Source organism: Pocillopora verrucosa, chromosome 9 (assembly GCF_036669915.1).
Source record: "Pocillopora verrucosa isolate sample1 chromosome 9, ASM3666991v2, whole genome shotgun sequence".
Lineage (NCBI taxonomy): Eukaryota > Metazoa > Cnidaria > Anthozoa > Scleractinia > Pocilloporidae > Pocillopora > Pocillopora verrucosa.
This window is the reverse complement of record NC_089320.1, coordinates 16,930,845-16,947,848: the sequence shown is the minus strand read 5'-3', so window position 1 is coordinate 16,947,848 and position 17,004 is coordinate 16,930,845. Positions and strand designations below refer to the sequence as shown.

The 17,004-nt window shown below is 39.5% G+C and overlaps 1 protein-coding gene across 1 annotated transcript in view; it reads left to right on the top strand.

The window, feature by feature from the left end:
- The window catches only part of LOC131787490 (uncharacterized), a 39,735-nt gene extending 23,289 nt beyond the window's left edge, over positions 1-16,446 (top strand). The window contains exons 33-49 of the mRNA XM_066172492.1: positions 1,946-2,011; positions 2,282-2,344; positions 3,568-3,633; positions 4,348-4,398; positions 4,700-4,765; positions 5,224-5,292; positions 5,594-5,659; positions 5,811-5,861; positions 6,334-6,399; positions 6,988-7,041; positions 8,366-8,527; positions 9,040-9,117; positions 9,304-9,371; positions 11,547-11,639; positions 12,717-12,887; positions 13,557-15,457; positions 15,736-16,446. Of these exons, the coding sequence (XP_066028589.1) occupies positions 1,946-2,011; positions 2,282-2,344; positions 3,568-3,633; positions 4,348-4,398; positions 4,700-4,765; positions 5,224-5,292; positions 5,594-5,659; positions 5,811-5,861; positions 6,334-6,399; positions 6,988-7,041; positions 8,366-8,527; positions 9,040-9,117; positions 9,304-9,371; positions 11,547-11,639; positions 12,717-12,887; positions 13,557-15,457; positions 15,736-15,796 (3,152 nt within the window). The 3' untranslated portion in view covers positions 15,797-16,446. The remainder of the gene's footprint in view (positions 1-1,945; positions 2,012-2,281; positions 2,345-3,567; positions 3,634-4,347; positions 4,399-4,699; positions 4,766-5,223; positions 5,293-5,593; positions 5,660-5,810; positions 5,862-6,333; positions 6,400-6,987; positions 7,042-8,365; positions 8,528-9,039; positions 9,118-9,303; positions 9,372-11,546; positions 11,640-12,716; positions 12,888-13,556; positions 15,458-15,735) is intronic.
- The last annotated feature ends 558 nt before the right edge of the window (positions 16,447-17,004 follow it).

Sequence of the window (17,004 nt, the reverse complement as noted above, 5' to 3'; positions counted from 1 at the left end):
AACGGTAAACACTACAAACAGTTACACGGTACAGCTATTGGGTCTCCAGTTTCTGTTTTTGTAGCAGAAATTGAGATGCAGAACATTGAGGAAAGCGCCCTTTCGACTTGCCGACAAACGATACCGCTTTAGTTACGCTACGCCGACGATACTTTCACCGCCGTACGACACGACGAAATCGACGCATTCCACGACCTCCTTAACGAATAAAACACTGACATGCAGTTTACTAGAGAGGTCGCAGAAAATGGCAAACTACCTTGTCTAAAACTGCCCGGTAAGCCGTGACGACAACTCACTTCAGACAACTGTTTATAGGAAACCGACACATACCGACAGATTACTGGACGAGTCATCCTATAGTTGGACATCACACAAAGCCACAACTATCAGGACTCTTACGCGACGAGCGCAACTAGTATGCAACACGACAGACAGCTTATCCGACGTACAAGTACCTTGACCGTGTTTTTCTAGGAACAATTACAACGAAGACTTCATGCAACGTAACACTCACCGACCTACTACTACCGAAGCTAACGATAACACATCTTGTACGACTACAGCAACTATACTGTACATTAAGGACATATCTGAGAACATCTCGCACATCCTACAACCATTCAATATCCGCGTCGCTCACAAACCTATCACCACACTACGTCAGTTACTGACTTGAACGTCAAAGACAAAGACGAACCGGGGAACAGACAGAGAGCAGTGTATAAGATTAATTGCTCCGACTGCCACGCCTCCTACATTGGTGAGACTGGCAGAAACCTCACAACTAGACTGACCGAACACAAACGAGCGACGAGGAAAGGTGATGTCACCAATTACGTTGCTTAACGTCACCGACGTACGAACCACACTATTGACTGGGACTCTGCGTAATGCCTAACCTACAGCACTCACTACTTTTAACGACTGAACCTAGAAAGCTGGTTTACCAACTTGGAACAGACTCCCCTCAACAGGCGTCAATCACTACCGGTACCATACAAACGACTCATTCACGACATTAACATTACAAACGAACGAACAGAACGACCTAACTCCACTAACGGATCGAGACCGACCAATCACGACCGACCTTCGCCACTTGAGTCTTACAGCCAATAACATCACGGCAAGACTGACCAATCAGTTTATACAAACCGGACTAAGAACATTCGACTGACAACAGCTATTCACTTGACTCTGACGGTGACTTCCGCTCAGGATGTCGAAACGTCAGTCACCACTACCGACAACAGTACATCTCAGGACTACACTCACCCGGACGATCAAAGTACACTATTAGAGAACTATTACTGTGCCTCCAACAATTTTCTAACTACATAAGAGGAGAATGATTTTCCAGACTCATAATAGCAGTTGTTATTTAAAACATTTGCTCGTGCATTTTTTTTTAGTTTCAAAATGTATTTTTGTCTTTGAAATTGAAATAGGAGAAAAAACCCAAATAGACAGGAGGATCAAGAATAATAAAAAAAGTGCTGGATTTTGTAATTTGGATAACAGTTATACTAATTGCTGTTTGGTTTAACTGAAGAGGCACAAGTTAAGTTAGGAGCAGGAGAAAATCAGGTCTTTGCAGACAAATCATTTGCAAACAAAAGAAAAAAACTGGTGAAATGTGTTTAGCGCCGATCTCTTACCACAACTCGCAAAAGGAATTTCTTTTTTCTTTTAATGGGCAAATATTTATCTATTTTGATAGTCTAACAGGAAAGTTTTCAAATAGGTTATCATGAAAATTCTAACTGACCGTAAATGGTTTCCTTTTGTAACATTCATTATTCTATGACTTTTATTATCCTGTCAAATTTATCAAGAACAATTCTGATAATAGTAATGATGATAATGATAGCTCAAGTGACGAATAGCAACAATGATAATGGTGAGGATGATCATTTAAACAATCTGTTTTTTATACTTTTAGACCAGGAGAAAAGTCAAGTCCCCTCTTCTGGAAAATCAAAGGATTTAGAGATCGGGAAATCAAAAGGTACAGAATTTTCCCGTCTCTAGGTGTGCATTTCTTGTTATAATGGCTGGTTGGTTGCTTTAAATCAAAAGTCAGCAGTTAAAGTTAAAGAAATCCAAGAAAAACTTGATTTGAATGATAAACATTCTTCAGGTGAGAGAAATAAAACAGAAAAGAGATAGTAGCAATCTAGGTTTGTAAATCTAAATCTCGGTATGTATTAGAGGTTGAAAAACAAAAGTCATCACAGATCGTGAGTTTTTAAACTATTAATATGTATTGGTATTTCAGTTGGCAAAGAGGACAACATGGAAGCTGATAAAAACCTGGCTGCTGCTGACAACGGTTCCCCAGGTGAGGGAAAAAATGAGGCTTCATCAGATTTTTTTTATGATTATAACGATATGATACTACGATTCGAACCGAGCTTTGAAAACTATGATGAGCAAACCGAATATTATAAAATAATTCAAATAGTACGCGCGCTCTGATTGGCCATAAAATCATTTTACATGAGCGTATGTACACACGGTTTTCGTTCCTCTCTCATTAGTTATTTTATAAAAGAAATGTAAAATGGTTTCAGTGTTTACATAGCCTGATGTAAACACTTGGGAGGTTGGGAGAACACTCGATAAGCTGGAAACCACTCCGCTTCGCGTCGTGGTTTCATACGCTTATCTCGTGTTCTCCCAACCTACCACGTGTTTGCATCAGGCTATGTAAACACGGAAACCATTTTACATTTCTTCCATCTTGGTATTTCGACAGTCTAACAGCCCATTTATCTATTCCACTGTCACAAGTTTAGAGCAAGAATTGTACCTGTGAGAGATGCAATGGCTTTTTGCCTATCACGATATAAAAAAAAAGGGGCAGACGAGGAAATTATAGAAGACACATTACTTGACAAAACTCAAAAGTATGAATTTTTTCCCCTGTCATTTCTTTAAAAGACAAAATTAAGGCTACTGAGTCTAAAAGATGCTGCGCCGTTTTAACTAAAATATGCGCAGATCTTTTTTCTGCAAAAAACAGGCAGGCGTTCTTAAACAAGATTTTCGGCACCGAGGCGAAGGCGAAACCCATAAAAACTGAAGAGAACATTTAATTACGAACAGAACTAACAAGGAGCAGTTTAAAAGATCGTCCATGAGAAATGGTGATGTCAACAATCAAATTTCTGAACATCGTCGACTAAAGAACCACATTATTGATTGGGACTTTGCAAGATGCTTAACCTATAGCATGAATTAAGTTATACGACTGACCTTCGGAAGCTAGATTACCTATTTAAGGCAGATTCTTCTCAACAGAAGAGTAAAAATCAAGAGAGTGAGTGGAACACAAAAAAACTATGACAGGTCGCGTTTGCTCTGACGAAGGGCTAACGCTCGAAACGTCAGCTTTGAAACTCTTTAAATGCTGGTCAATTTAAGTTATCAGCTCAGCTTATGATACCAAATTACTCTGTTATACTCTCCCACTGACGCAGCACCATAATTCTTATAGAAACTTTCCCCATTAATTACAGGTCATAACTAATTATGTTATTATCATCACCCGTTTCGTTTTAGTTATCACAGCGACACAAGTTGAGGCAGCTGAAGGAAACGAGGACTTTCCTTTCAACAATTCATCAGGTGAGAAATCGATTGTTGATCAGCTTTTTTATATGTACCATGACACAAGAGCTCTCCTTGGAAGAGTTTCTCAGCAAACAGGGTAACTTATATCATTGAACGTGTTAAAACCTTCTTAATCCAATCCTAAGGGTTTTCGCTCCAATTTTTATGCATATTCTTTCTCTCGTTCCGATCAATATCGTCACCAAAGTCAGTGTTTTTACCATTTGCACCAAATTATGGCCCAAAAACTTGACCAACTTATCAGTCCTCACTCATCACCTGAAAGCCTCAAAACTGTCGTTACCATTCCAGAAAATCTTCCACTATCCGACTCGGAGCTAAAAATCCGTCCTCAGTAAGAGCTTTAATTTTGTTACCATTTTTAAAACCGCCGACGAATTTTTAACTAAGCAAGACGTCGAAAGATTCCTTTGCGCGTTCAATTTCATAGGGCCTTTTTTTCATGACAAAGAGGATGATTCTATTAGATTAGAATAGTCTGATCAAGATAGAAAGTCTAACTGAGCTCCCTCAGAGGGCCAGTCCGCATCTTTATATATTTTTAATTAAATAATGTTTTCACCAAGTAAATAGCAATAAATGAAGTCAGTGAGTATTGATTACAACAAACGCCATGAAACAAACATTAAAATAAACAAACAATGGATCATTAACCAAAAGTGTTCTTAGTTTAAAGGTAACTGATTCCTTTTTGTTTCATGATTCAAGGCCAAATTGCATTAAAGAAGGAATCAGATGGCAATGATAACAAATTAATAGGTACAAGTAATAAGTGTAACACTCAGACAGTTTATTAGTTAGTTATTTCAAATGAAACGTTTCAAGACAATTGAGCGTTTTAAAGATTGAAAACTGACAGAATGAGTAGTTTTCTATGGGTTGATATTAAGACAGAAATAACCAAGAGATTCTTTCAGAGCCGTAAGCTACACAAAAACGGAGAAATTTATTTACTAAGGGGAAAACCCCAATAAAATATCAGAGGATGGTGAAAATTAATAGAAAAGCATTTCAAATATTCCAGTTTTTATGACGAATGATATCCTTTGTTTTTTTTTAGTTACCAAAGAGGCCCAAGTTGAAGAAGCCGAAGGAAACCAGGACTTGACTGACAACAGTTCATTAGGTGAGAAAAGCAGTTAAATGCCTTTCAGAAATCGTTCACTTGTGCAGACTTTGCACCGATGATGAACAGAAATTATTGAATATATTGTTAATTAACTTATCATTCTGAAATTTTTCCTGGTCCAGCAGGTCTAAATACTCGCGGCACTCCTCACTTGTTTGTAATTTCCCCGCGCATAGGATACCACTTCAATGGGTTCCATGTCTGATATGGGTACTTGATCATACGCCAGATATCTTTTATTTGATGTGTTGTGACAAACTAGACGTAAATTTATACTCAACTAAACTATGAACACTCCTTCCTCTATGTGCCCCCGCCTAAACGAAAACTTATACTTAACTAACCTGAGCTAAACTTAAATAGACAACAGACCTTGCAGATGCATTAAATTAAACTTAACCAAGAACGCATTTAACCCAACTTATATTAGATACAACTTTTGGTTATAATTTCAGCGGCAGACAAAAGTGAAGCTTCCTCAAGCGATAACGGAGTGGATTTTTATGCTTCGTTGTCCGTAGCAGGTAGATAGGACTGACTTGGGTTAAAATCAAACATGTGCGTTTATTGTTATAATGGCTGATTTATTGAGCGTCTTGGTTGCTTTAAATCAAAATTCAGCAGCACCTAATTTAATGGTTAACAGCAATAAAAAGCAACAATAGGAAAACCTTGGGCCAAAAAAGGCTACATTCATTTTTCTTGACGTATTGTATTTATAAACGTATTTGGTGGTTGCTTTCTAAAAATTTATTATCCTTCATTGTTTTCAAACAGTTTCCAAAGCACAACCCAATGTGTTTAATTATTTTCTATTTTTTTAAGGTTCGTCCGAAGAAAAAGTTAAAGCAATCCAAGAAAAACTGGATTTGGATGATAAACTTTCTTCAGGTGAGAGAAATAAACAGAAAAGTGATAGTGGTAATTTAAGTTTGTAACCACTGAATACAACACGCGCGATAAAATCAAACATACCGTCGAACAAACTGAACTCTGAAAGTGTTCTTCGTTCAAATAAATTTGTGTTCTCTGCTATTTCAAGATCATTTTACATCCAAGAAGGAATCGGATGACGATGGAAGCAAATCAAAAGGTACAAGAGATCAATGTAAAACTGAATAAATGTAAGCGTAAGTCCGAAATTAAATCAAAATCCGAATCCTGGTATATGTATTAGAGGTTGAAAAAACAAAAGTCATCATAGATCGTGAGTGTTTTAATTATTAATATGTATTGGTATTTCATTTGGAAAAGAGGACAACATGGCAACTGATGAAAACGTGGCTGCTGCTGACAACGGTTCCCCAGTTGAGGGAAAAAATGAGGCTTTATCAGATTTTTCTATGATTGTAACGATCAGTGCGTGGAACAAAAAAATCACGACGGGTCACGGTCGCTCTGACGAAGGGCTAACACTCGAAACGTCGGCTTTTAAATTCTTGAAACGGTGAAATTACCCTGTTATACTCTCCCACCGACGCAGCATTACAGTTCCTTTAGAAACTTACCCCACTTATTACAGGTCACAACTCATTATATTATTATTATCACCCGTTTCATTTTAGTTATCAAAGAGACACAAGTTGAGGCAGCTGAAGGAAACGAGGACTTTCCTTTCAACAACTCATCAGGTGAGAATCGATCGTTGCTCAGCTTTTTTGTATGTGCCATAACACAAGAGCTTGCATTGGAAGAGTTTGTCAACAAATAGGGTAAATTATATCATTAAACATACTAAGACCTTTTTCATCCAACCCTAAGGGTTTTCGCACTAATCCTTATGCATCTTCTTTCTCTCATTCCAATCAATGTCGTCACCAAATGAAGCGTTTTTAAACATTTGCACCAAATTAAAGCCCAAAAACTTGATCAACTTATCGGTCCTCACTCATCACTTGAAAGTCTCAAAACTGTTGTTACCAATCCAGACTTAGGGCTAGAAATCCGTCCACACTAAGGGCTTAAATTTTATTACCATTTTTAAAACCATTGACGAAATTTTAGTTAAGCAAAACGTCGAAAAATTTCTTCGCGCGTTCAATTTCATAAAGCCTTTTTCCATGACAAAGAGGGTGATTCTAACAGATTAGAAATCGGTACGGTTGTTCATTGGGATGCCAAAACAGATATTCCACTTCATCATGGGTCACTAAAATGGAAAATTGGTTCAGTTGTGACACGCGCAAAAGATATCTTACATATCTTCGTTATAATTTCAGAGAACAAAACTTCAGATGATAAAGATGTGGATCTAGACGACGACCCCTTAGTAGGTAAGTGAGAAGACTAACGTGTTCCACAAGACGTAAGATAAGACAATCTGTAGTCATCTACTGTCCTTCTTACACTCGGAACAATTCAACCGTAGCTAGTAGAACGCTTTACGATTGAGTGTCGTAAAAGCGAAACTAAAGCAGCGAGTCACGAAAAGGAATTACTACAAGGAGCCGATGAGAAATTTAAGTGGAAACAAGGAAACTGCGCATACCTGACGCGCAGGAAAACAAGAGCGACCCAGCCGCAATTCAACTTGTTATATTTTTTATGGAGGGTAAGTTTCTAAAGAAACTGTGGTGCTGCGTCGGTGAGGGAATATAACAATATAATATTTGGTTTTATCAACTGAGTTGATAATGTAAAATTTGCTACCGCAAAAAGTTTCAAAGCTGACGTTTCGAGCGTCAGCCCAGTTCGTCAAAGAGAATGACAAAGGGCTAACGCTCCAAAAGTCAGCTTTGAACTCTCTATGGTGGCCAATTTACGTTATCAACTCAGTTGATAATACTACATTACCTAGTTCTAGTGTGAAATCTGACTGACTGCGTGAGAGGCGCGAGTTTTTGAGCAATCCTTAAGCGAAAGGAAAATCAAAGCAATCCAAGGTTATTCTCTACATTCAGTTGGAAATTTCTCTGTCGGAACGTTGCTGAAGATGAATCAAGAGTTTGAACTGATTTGGTGTAAATTGTCCACCTCCCTTCTAATAGAACGAAGTTGTTGAAAGGAAAGTGAATCTTTTTCCGAGAGTAACTTTGATCACCATTCTACTGCGCGAGAAAACATAGTCGCACTAGCCTTTCTTAAAAAAAAAAGATCTATTGGAAAAGTGACGCACGCGCCTTGAAATACTCATGTGATGGAACGCTATGAACAGCATCTGCAAGAATGGCAAAAGAGGGCATGGTAACGAATCCTGCAATCTGATTGGTTTTTTACCCGGTCAGTATTTTCCTAGCTCTGCCCAGGGGCAACGGTTACTCTTTCGCGAGTCACCGAGTACATTCCTACTTTCCTTGCCATTTTTTATAAATATATCTCGTTTTGCTAGCTGGGCAGTACTTGAAGCAAAGACGTCGGTCACTACCTCAAGCCGATAAATAACTTATTAATCCTCTCTTTTCTCTCTCTCAAATCACTTCGGTTGACAGAAAAATATCGGTTTAAGAATGAATTGTATAAGCAATAATGTCATTACGTTGGTTGACAAGCGGCCTAAAAACCGCCTGCAATTAATTTTAATCGTTCGGGTATTGTAAGTAATTAGTCATAAGTAATTAGTCATAACGAGTAATATTCCGGTGTTTCCTGTATTTTTAGTGAGAGCAAAGGATTGTTTTCAGCAAGGTAACAAAGAATACAGACAAGGAGATTTTCATAGAGCGCTACAACTGTACACTGAAGGACTTCAACTAAACTGCAAAGATAATCGGCTGACAGCCAGACTCTACAATAACAGGGCAGCAGCTCATTTCCGTTTAGGTATGGAATTTCAACGTTCAATCATTTATAGTTTACTTAAAAGTTCTTCTTCAAAGAGTCATGCTAATTATGCTAATTTTTCTGGTCGTTTATCTATCACTCCAAATGAGTTAAAGGACATCCAGTAATATAACGGCTACTTAAGATAAAGACTCCAAATCTTGTGACCTATAATGAACCGAAATCCCCGAGAAGAGCTTTATATCACTCACGACCCTCTTTAATTTAACTTCGAGCGTTCAAGTTCAAGTGTTAGGTCCTAATGGTAAAAAAGGGGAAAATTAATAAACCAATCCCGTTATCACCTGCACTTCCCATGTGTATTCTCCCCGCCAAACCCTCCCTCCTCCCCCAACCGCGTTATCGAAGGTTATATGAGGGGGCCCAAGTCTTTCCAAGGTGAAAGAAAACCTCGAATTAGTTGTAAAGAGTCCTGTTGAAAGGGAGTCGGTTACTCTTTTTGCAATTCTATCGAACGCAAATGACCGGTTAGCTCTAAATCCCTCCTTTAGAAAACTTTGAAAACAGCCTAGATGATGCCACAGTTGCTGTACAATTGGAGCCAACTTTCATCAAAGCCTTGGAGAAAGGTGAGTTTAATTTTAGTCGCCATTCAGTGGCGATAGCTCCCTGGCTACGTACGTTGAAGTAGATGTTTCTGGTTCAAATCTACGCGGTCACGCACCATAAATCTTCATTTGTGAATTGAAAATGCCAATATTTTGGCTTCTCAAAGAAGGCACTTAGCTCTTTATCACAAATCCTTATTTTTATAGGAGCTGAAGCTTGTGTGCAGCTTAAGTTGTATGATGAAGCAAAGATCTGGTGTCATAAAGGATTGGCCGTATCCTTTGAAAAATACATTCGTTTCTAAGACGTAAAAAAACTCCAGTGATTACCACTTTAAGCTTAACTTAAGAAAATCTAGTGCAAATTTAAGACGTCCAATGATTTTCAAATTTTTCAATTTTGATTTAAAAGCTGAATTTTCGGTGGTCTCTAGCTGTCAGTTTCAGTCACTTTTCTCGGTGAAATATGAGTATGATTTATGTTAATGCCATTAAAACCAGTTCTTACACCATTTCCCGCTAACAACGCAAACGATATAACCCGAAATAACTAACGACAAATAGTAAAAGACTTTCCCAAGATGATATATTACTATAGAATGGATATGATCGTACGATGCAGCTATTAATGATGCCAAACACTGACAGCTGTTAATGTCTTTTCCAAAAGGCAACGCGACGAAAGGCACTGCTTGTCGCCGTTGAGAATCTGACATGCGAAAGAAAATTCTATCTTATCAGCAGCCTCGCTAAGATTCATGTTTGTCCAGTTTTTCACACGTTAATGATCCGAACTTGTTATTCAAACAAATTGACAGCCTGCGAGCGGACGTTTCAAATTCCCCAGTATTTTACAAATGTACACGAGGAAGAGGCAGTCAGCGTTTCGAGCTCATTATTATCATTATTATCTGTCCTTTCCCCTCTCTCTCTCTCCTAACGGAATCAAGCCTCTCCCTCTGGTGACCAGTAATTGTAATGCGTTGTATTAAATTGCATCTTGCTCACTTTCATTGTTTTGAAATCTTTTAGTTCCTCGAGAACATAGCTATTTCGGGGGCGTTTCCAATATCATCTTATCTGCCCTCTTAACTCGGCACCAGGTCTCGGAAAGAGACAGCGAGCAAGTTAACTATCCAGTCACTGTATCCTCCCCCATTTTGAGATAAAAACGATGCTGCTGAATAAATAATGATATCAATTACAAATGAAATGTATAAATCCAACTGTTTCAAAAGGTCATCACACTCAGTGAAAAACCAAGTGAGCTTGAAGGAAAAATGTGTCTACGCAGAGTCACGACTTGTACGCTTTGTTCGATCTCTCTCTCTCTCTGGTCCATTAAAGGCAATCTTTTTCTCCTTTTTCCAATTTCGACACTGTAGATCTCCTCTTCGTGGCTATACACCTCGTTGCTATTGCTCAGCTCTTTAAGTTCTTGATCTTCTGTCGTTCCTGGTCTCTTATCCCGTCTACATCAAAAGGTTCCCTTTGGATCGTGCACACGCGTTACACTGGGTCGTCTTTGTAATTAGGATCTTTTAATCTCCTTGTCATCATGATTCTTGCGTTTTCACAGTTTTATCGCAATATCTTATGATTTGTTCAGGAATGTTATCCAAAACCAAAGCCTCCTCAGCTGTTTTCCTTCCTCTCTTAAACGGCTTGGTCCAACCTTCATCAACATTTATTTCCTTTTTGTCTGGCTATTACGGTTGTATCTAATCGTCTTTCTTAGTCTGTGTGACGATGAAAGCCCTAATCCACTCTATTTCCTTCAGAGCTCGTTATTGGTGGTCCCTTAATTGCTCTTAAATTGAAAAGACTTTGAAACTTCTTGTCAGTCATGATTGCCCTTTTCCTTGTGTCCCACCGAAACATAACATAATCCTTAATTATTCAACCTTGTAGATAAAATTTTTTTTTACTCAGTAGTCTTTGGAACGCTGCTCTTTTACGAACGTTGTTTTTTTTCTTGAAGTGAATGGATACGGTTTCACTTCGTTAAAATTAATGTAAAAGAGCATGGAGTAACAAGTAAGGGACCGATATTTTAGGCAAGGCGAACAATTAGAAATGAAAAAAGGGGGTAAGTTTCCAAAGAAACTGTGGTGCTACGTCGGTGGGAGAGTATAGCAGGTAATTTAGTATTAACAACTGAGTTGGAAACGTAAATTGGCCACCGTAAAGAGTTAAAAGGCTGAACAATTAAAAAATCTGACAAGTGTGCGACTTAATCGAATTACTGTGTGAACTGCAAAGCAAAGTTATCAAGATTGACAATTCTGTAAGAAAGGTGCTTTCGTCGAGTTCTCAAAGGCCGAAAAGGCACTCTGCAGGTAGAAGTCCTGCAGTGTCTAATAGACTTTCTCCTAAAAACTGGATGAAACACCCTCCCTAAGCATTCCACCTTTCCTCTCAGCAGTGTCATTTGACTTAACGCATTGAAGATGGACGATAATAGTAAAAGGTTGCGTCATCTATTAAACAAGTGTGGTAGTGAGACAATCGCATCCGGCGAGATAAAGCCACAGCAAGAAAAGGTAAATCTGACAACCATTACCTGAATTTTTTTTTAAATAGAACTGATTAGGCAACCAGAAACTCTAAAGAGGTTAAAACGTGCATCTCGAGTTCACAGGTCTTGGTCGAGGGGCCAGTAACGAAAATCACGAAATTATATTGCTTAATCGTTACGACCGCAGGGGCCAATATTTTTCCAGTACTCACTCAAATAAAATCATCAAAACGGGGTTAGCCAAATCCCGAAGTCTTCTAAAATATACGTACGTTCTAAAGATTATAAAGCGAAAAATTCTTATGGCTAGAACAAAAGCCTAGCTCTCTGTCTCTGTATTTTCTTTGGAGTCTAGTCACTTTCACAAACTTAAGAACCTCGTTGAAAATCCACATCCAGGAAGGAATTCAGAGGAATTCTGTGCGAGTGATTCTCATGGCCCAATTACAGAGGTGTAATAGGGAAAATACTTATCTCTGGTCTTTTTTAAAGACCTCGTTCGAACGTAAAACCTAGGGTCTAAATAAGTGCGTAATAAAACTTAGCGACACATTTCCAAACCATAAGGGAAACTCAAACCAGGAAAGGAGATGAACTTTATTCGTTTGTTTGATCGCGACATTTCTACTGCAATACTGCTAGTCTTCATCAGGCAGTGGGGTCGTTTGTTTACGTGTCGCTATTTGTAGCGCGTTGCTTCGTTGCTATTGGTGCATTTCGATCCTCATTATTATTCCGGTTGTTAGATGGTGTTCCCCCATAGGTCCTCATTAATCGGCTGTTGTGGTGTCTGATCGTCGAATAGACACTTAACAATACCATGCTTCACTGACTGAGATTGGTGGGTGAATGCCCCCACTGGTACACACGTAGGGTTAAAGAGGTTATCCATATAAAACTTCATCTCAACAACATCAGTGGAGATAGTGGAATCGAAATTCACGAAGCTTGGATACTCACGATCAAACAACACAATAGCCGATCAAAGAGGACCTATGAGGGAACACCATCTAACAACCGGAATAATAATGAGGATCGAAATGCACCAATAGCAGCCGACTAGAGTGCTACAAATGGCAATGTTTATCTTCGTCTACGACAGTTCAAAACAGCCATCGACTACTATAAACAACATCTAGAAATTGCGAAAGAAGTGGGAGACAAGGCTGGAGAAGGAAGGAGTTATGGCAACCTTGGCAATGCTTATCTTCGTCTACGACAGTTCAAAACAGCCATCGACTACTATAAACAACATCTAGAAATTGCCAAAGAAGTGGGAGACAAGGCTGGAGAAGGAAGGAGTTATGGCAACCTTGGCAATGCTTATAATGGTCTAGGACAGTTCAAAACAGCCATCGACTACCATAAACAACATCTAGAAATTGCCAAAGAAGTGGGAGACAAGGCTGGAGAAGGAGCGAGTTATGGCAACCTTGGCAATGCTTATCATCGGCTAGGACAGTTCAAAACAGCCATCGACTACCATAAACAACATCTAGAAATTGCCAAAGAAGTGGGAGACAAGGCTGGAGAAGGAACGAGTTATGGCAACCTTGGCAGTGATTATGGTAGTTTAGGACAGTTCAAAACAGCCATCGACTACCATAAACAACATCTAGAAATTGCCAAAGAAGTGGGAGACAAGGCTGGAGAAGGAGCGAGTTATGGCAACCTTGGCAATGCTTATAATGGTCTAGGACAGTTCAAAACAGCCATCGACTACCATAAACAACATCTAGAAATTGCCAAAGAAGTGGGAGACAAGGCTGGAGAAGGAACGAGTTATGGCAACCTTGGCAGTGATTATGGTAGTTTAGGACAGTTCAAAACAGCCATCGACTACCATAAACAACATCTAGAAATTGCCAAAGAAGTGGGAGACAAGGCTGGAGAAGGAGCGAGTTATGGCAACCTTGGCAATGCTTATCATTGGCTAGGACAGTTCAAAACAGCCATCGACTACCATAAACAACATCTAGAAATTGCCAAAGAAGTGGGAGACACGGCTGTAGAAGGAAGGAGTTATGGCAACCTTGGCAATGCTTATTGTCGTCTAGGACAGTTCAAAATAGCCATCGACTACCATAAACAAGATCTAGAAATTGCCAAAGAAGTGGGAGACAGGGCTGGAGAAGGAGGGAGTTATGGCAACCTTGGCAGTGTTTATCTTCGTCTACGACAGTTCAAAACAGCCATCGACTACCATAAACAAAATCTAGAAATTGCCAAAGAAGTGGGAGACAAGGCTGGCGAAGGAGTGAGTTATGGCAACCTTGGCAATGCTCATCATTGTCTAGGACAGTTCAAAACAGCCATCGAGTACCATAGACGTCATCTAGAAATTGTTAAAGAAGTGGGAGACAAGCATGGGATTGCCCAGGCTCTTTGTAGTCTTGCTACAAATTTTGAAAGTCATGAATGTCTCCAAACCGCCCTCGACTATTATATTTCTAGTAGAGAGATTTTTAATAACGTTCGGGCTAGCTTGCACCATCACTGGAAGATTTCGTACCGAAATGTTCACAAAACAGCATACAAAGGTGTTTGGCGCGTACTTTTACTGAAGGGTGAACACGTTAAAGCTCTTCTCGCTGCCGAGGAGGGACGTGCACAAGATCTAAGAGATCTCGTGGATTTAAAGTATAGCTTTCGACAAACCTTTACGTGGTCGAACTCTAGGAAATGCTCTGATTGTCTTTCATTAAGAAACGTTTCATCAGATGTAGTTTTCCTAGCAATTACTGGACCTTACATTGCTTTGTGGACTATTCGGAACGGGGAAGTCGTTCAATCGAGAATAAAGCATGTGAACAACTTTCTTTACCAACGTGAATTAGAAGTTTACATTACCTCTTTGAATAAGGCTGCTTCCTTGCAAGTTAGTGCAAGGGCTGCTGTTGAATGGGAAAAAAGTTCAACTCAAGTGGGCCGAGATGAAAAAGGAACGAGCGATGGTTCTCCGCGAAACGCGACGACAAATGCCCTGCGGAAGCTTTATGATATCATAGTTGCTCCTATCGCAGATCTGATTGATGGAGATGAGCTTGTATTTGTTCCTGAAGGTCCACTTTGCTTGGTGCCCTATGCAGCATTGGTGGATTCGAATTCAAGGTATCTGTGCGAATCTTTCAGGATTCGAGTAATTCCATCCCTAACCATTTTAAAATCAATCTCAGACTGCCCGACAGAATTGCACAATAAAACCGGTGCACTGCTCGTGGGTGATCCATGTTACAAGCAAGTCCTTTATCAGGGTGATTTGTTGAATCAGCTGCCGGGTGCAAGGAAAGAGGTGAAGATGATTGGAGGAATCCTCGGTATTGCTCCTCTCGTTGGAGGGGAGGCGACAAAGGAAGAGGTATTTAGACGAATTTCTTCAGTTGCGTTGGTTCACATTGCAGCGCATGGTAAAAAAGAAACAGGAGAGATTCTCTTGGCACCAAACACGAGTAGGACAACCTGTCAAGCTGAAGAGGAAGACTATCTACTGACAATGAGAGACGTGCTACGAGCCGGGCTGCGAGCGAAACTGGTTGTGCTAAGTTGCTGTCACAGCGCTTGCGGTGAGGTTATGGCCGAAGGTGTGGTTGGCATTGCGCGAGCGTTCTTAGGTGCCGGTGCTCGATCGGTTCTGGTATCCCTGTGGGCCATTGATGACGATGGTACTCAGGAGTTCATGAAACATTTCTACGGAGCGCTGGAAGAAGGCAAGGGTACCAGTGAAGCTGTCAATCAAGCCATGAAGTGCATGAGAGAGTCTGAAACGTTCAGCAAAGGGTATTACTGGGCGCCATTTGTACTCATTGGGGACGATGTGAAACTGGAATTAACGGAAATTAAAAGGTATCCATCGTAAGTATGCCTTTAATTTTGCTCAATCAACGAAAAGTGAGATGTTAATTATCACCTTTTTGTTCCTTGAGGTCAAACTCAATTTCATGTCTTTTATCTTCATTGCGTTCCTGCAGCCGAGGTAGAGGGTGCGCAAGGATAACACAAAACAGAAAAATCATGCCGAGACTCTCAGTTTTTCTTTTGTAATAAAGCATGGCACTTAAATTTATTTTTCGAGGAATTCAAGAAAAACATTCAATTTTGCAGCTCTTATACTTTTCTTGTAGGTCATCACTGATGGATTTGTTTGAAGACAAGAGGAGACCCCAGGCGTTTGGTACTGACTAATGACAATCAAAACCAACAGAGGCATGCGGGGTGACAAATTTAATGTTACGCGGCGTTGAATTGAACTGGTTGAATCATTAAATAACCCGCATCGAGGCTATAATCAAATAAGCGATTTGTTACCATATCATTTAATAATAAACTGCCAAGTCAAAGGGTTTAGTTTTAAAAGGAGATTTTTTGCGGAGATTGAGTGGTGTTGCGGCCATGTTTAAGACAAGTTATGCCGAGAAAACCTTTTAATTAATCTCACATGGTCTTCGTTAGGATTATACAGCGATGTTTTCTAAATCATAAGTTAAATACGAAACTTTATGGCCATGTGAGTTGTGTATTTCAATTTCATAGCTCCAAGCATCACCTAAGACCAAGTTTAACCTTTGGTGTTTGGCATATCTTACCTTTGAATTTTTAACTTGTTGTACGTTGTACATATGATTGCTTTTTTTATATGCATTTGGACATGCATTTGATACATTTTGACTCACTGGATTGATAACTTAATTTGTTAATCTTGAAGCCTTTGCCAGCTTGGAAGAAATGTACTATCCAAAGAGACTAGAGCAGGCATAAATCATGAACTGTGGAAAAAACGGAGTCCATTGATATTTACTTGGTACATAATCCAATTAAAATCCATTTCAGATCTTCGTTTCAGTTCTTCTTACTGTTTTTGCTTACTTCACGCAGTTTACGCTCGGAAAATTTAGTGAAAAAGCAGGCGATGTTTTTAGATTATCACTCTTCTGCTTGATATTGCAAATTTAGTGTAAAAAGAACTTCTGAAAGAACGAAAACTAGAACACTATGAAATTCTTATTCTGTTACACCCCTTCACTCTTTCTAAATCTTTCCTTTTGCCCAATTAATTAAACAGGCTGTTAAATAACAAGGATAAGACCCACACCACACGTCTATTTCACTTGGAGGAGGGGAGCTGGTTCGAGTGAAAGAACGGTCAGCTTAAAAGGTCATTAAGTCTAAAACGAAATCTCCGTGTTTTTCCAACCACCCTGTTAAATAGGATACATTCCGCTAGCGACCATGACTGTGCTTTTAAATTGCAGCCAAGTATTTTTGCTCACCACTGGTTCACATGTTTCACACCAAATAAGCGGGGCTAGATTTCCGACACTTATCGAAATTTCAGGGTAGGGGCGCGGGCTCATTTCCTGAACAGCGAATGCTTTTCGATTCCAAACTGAAAA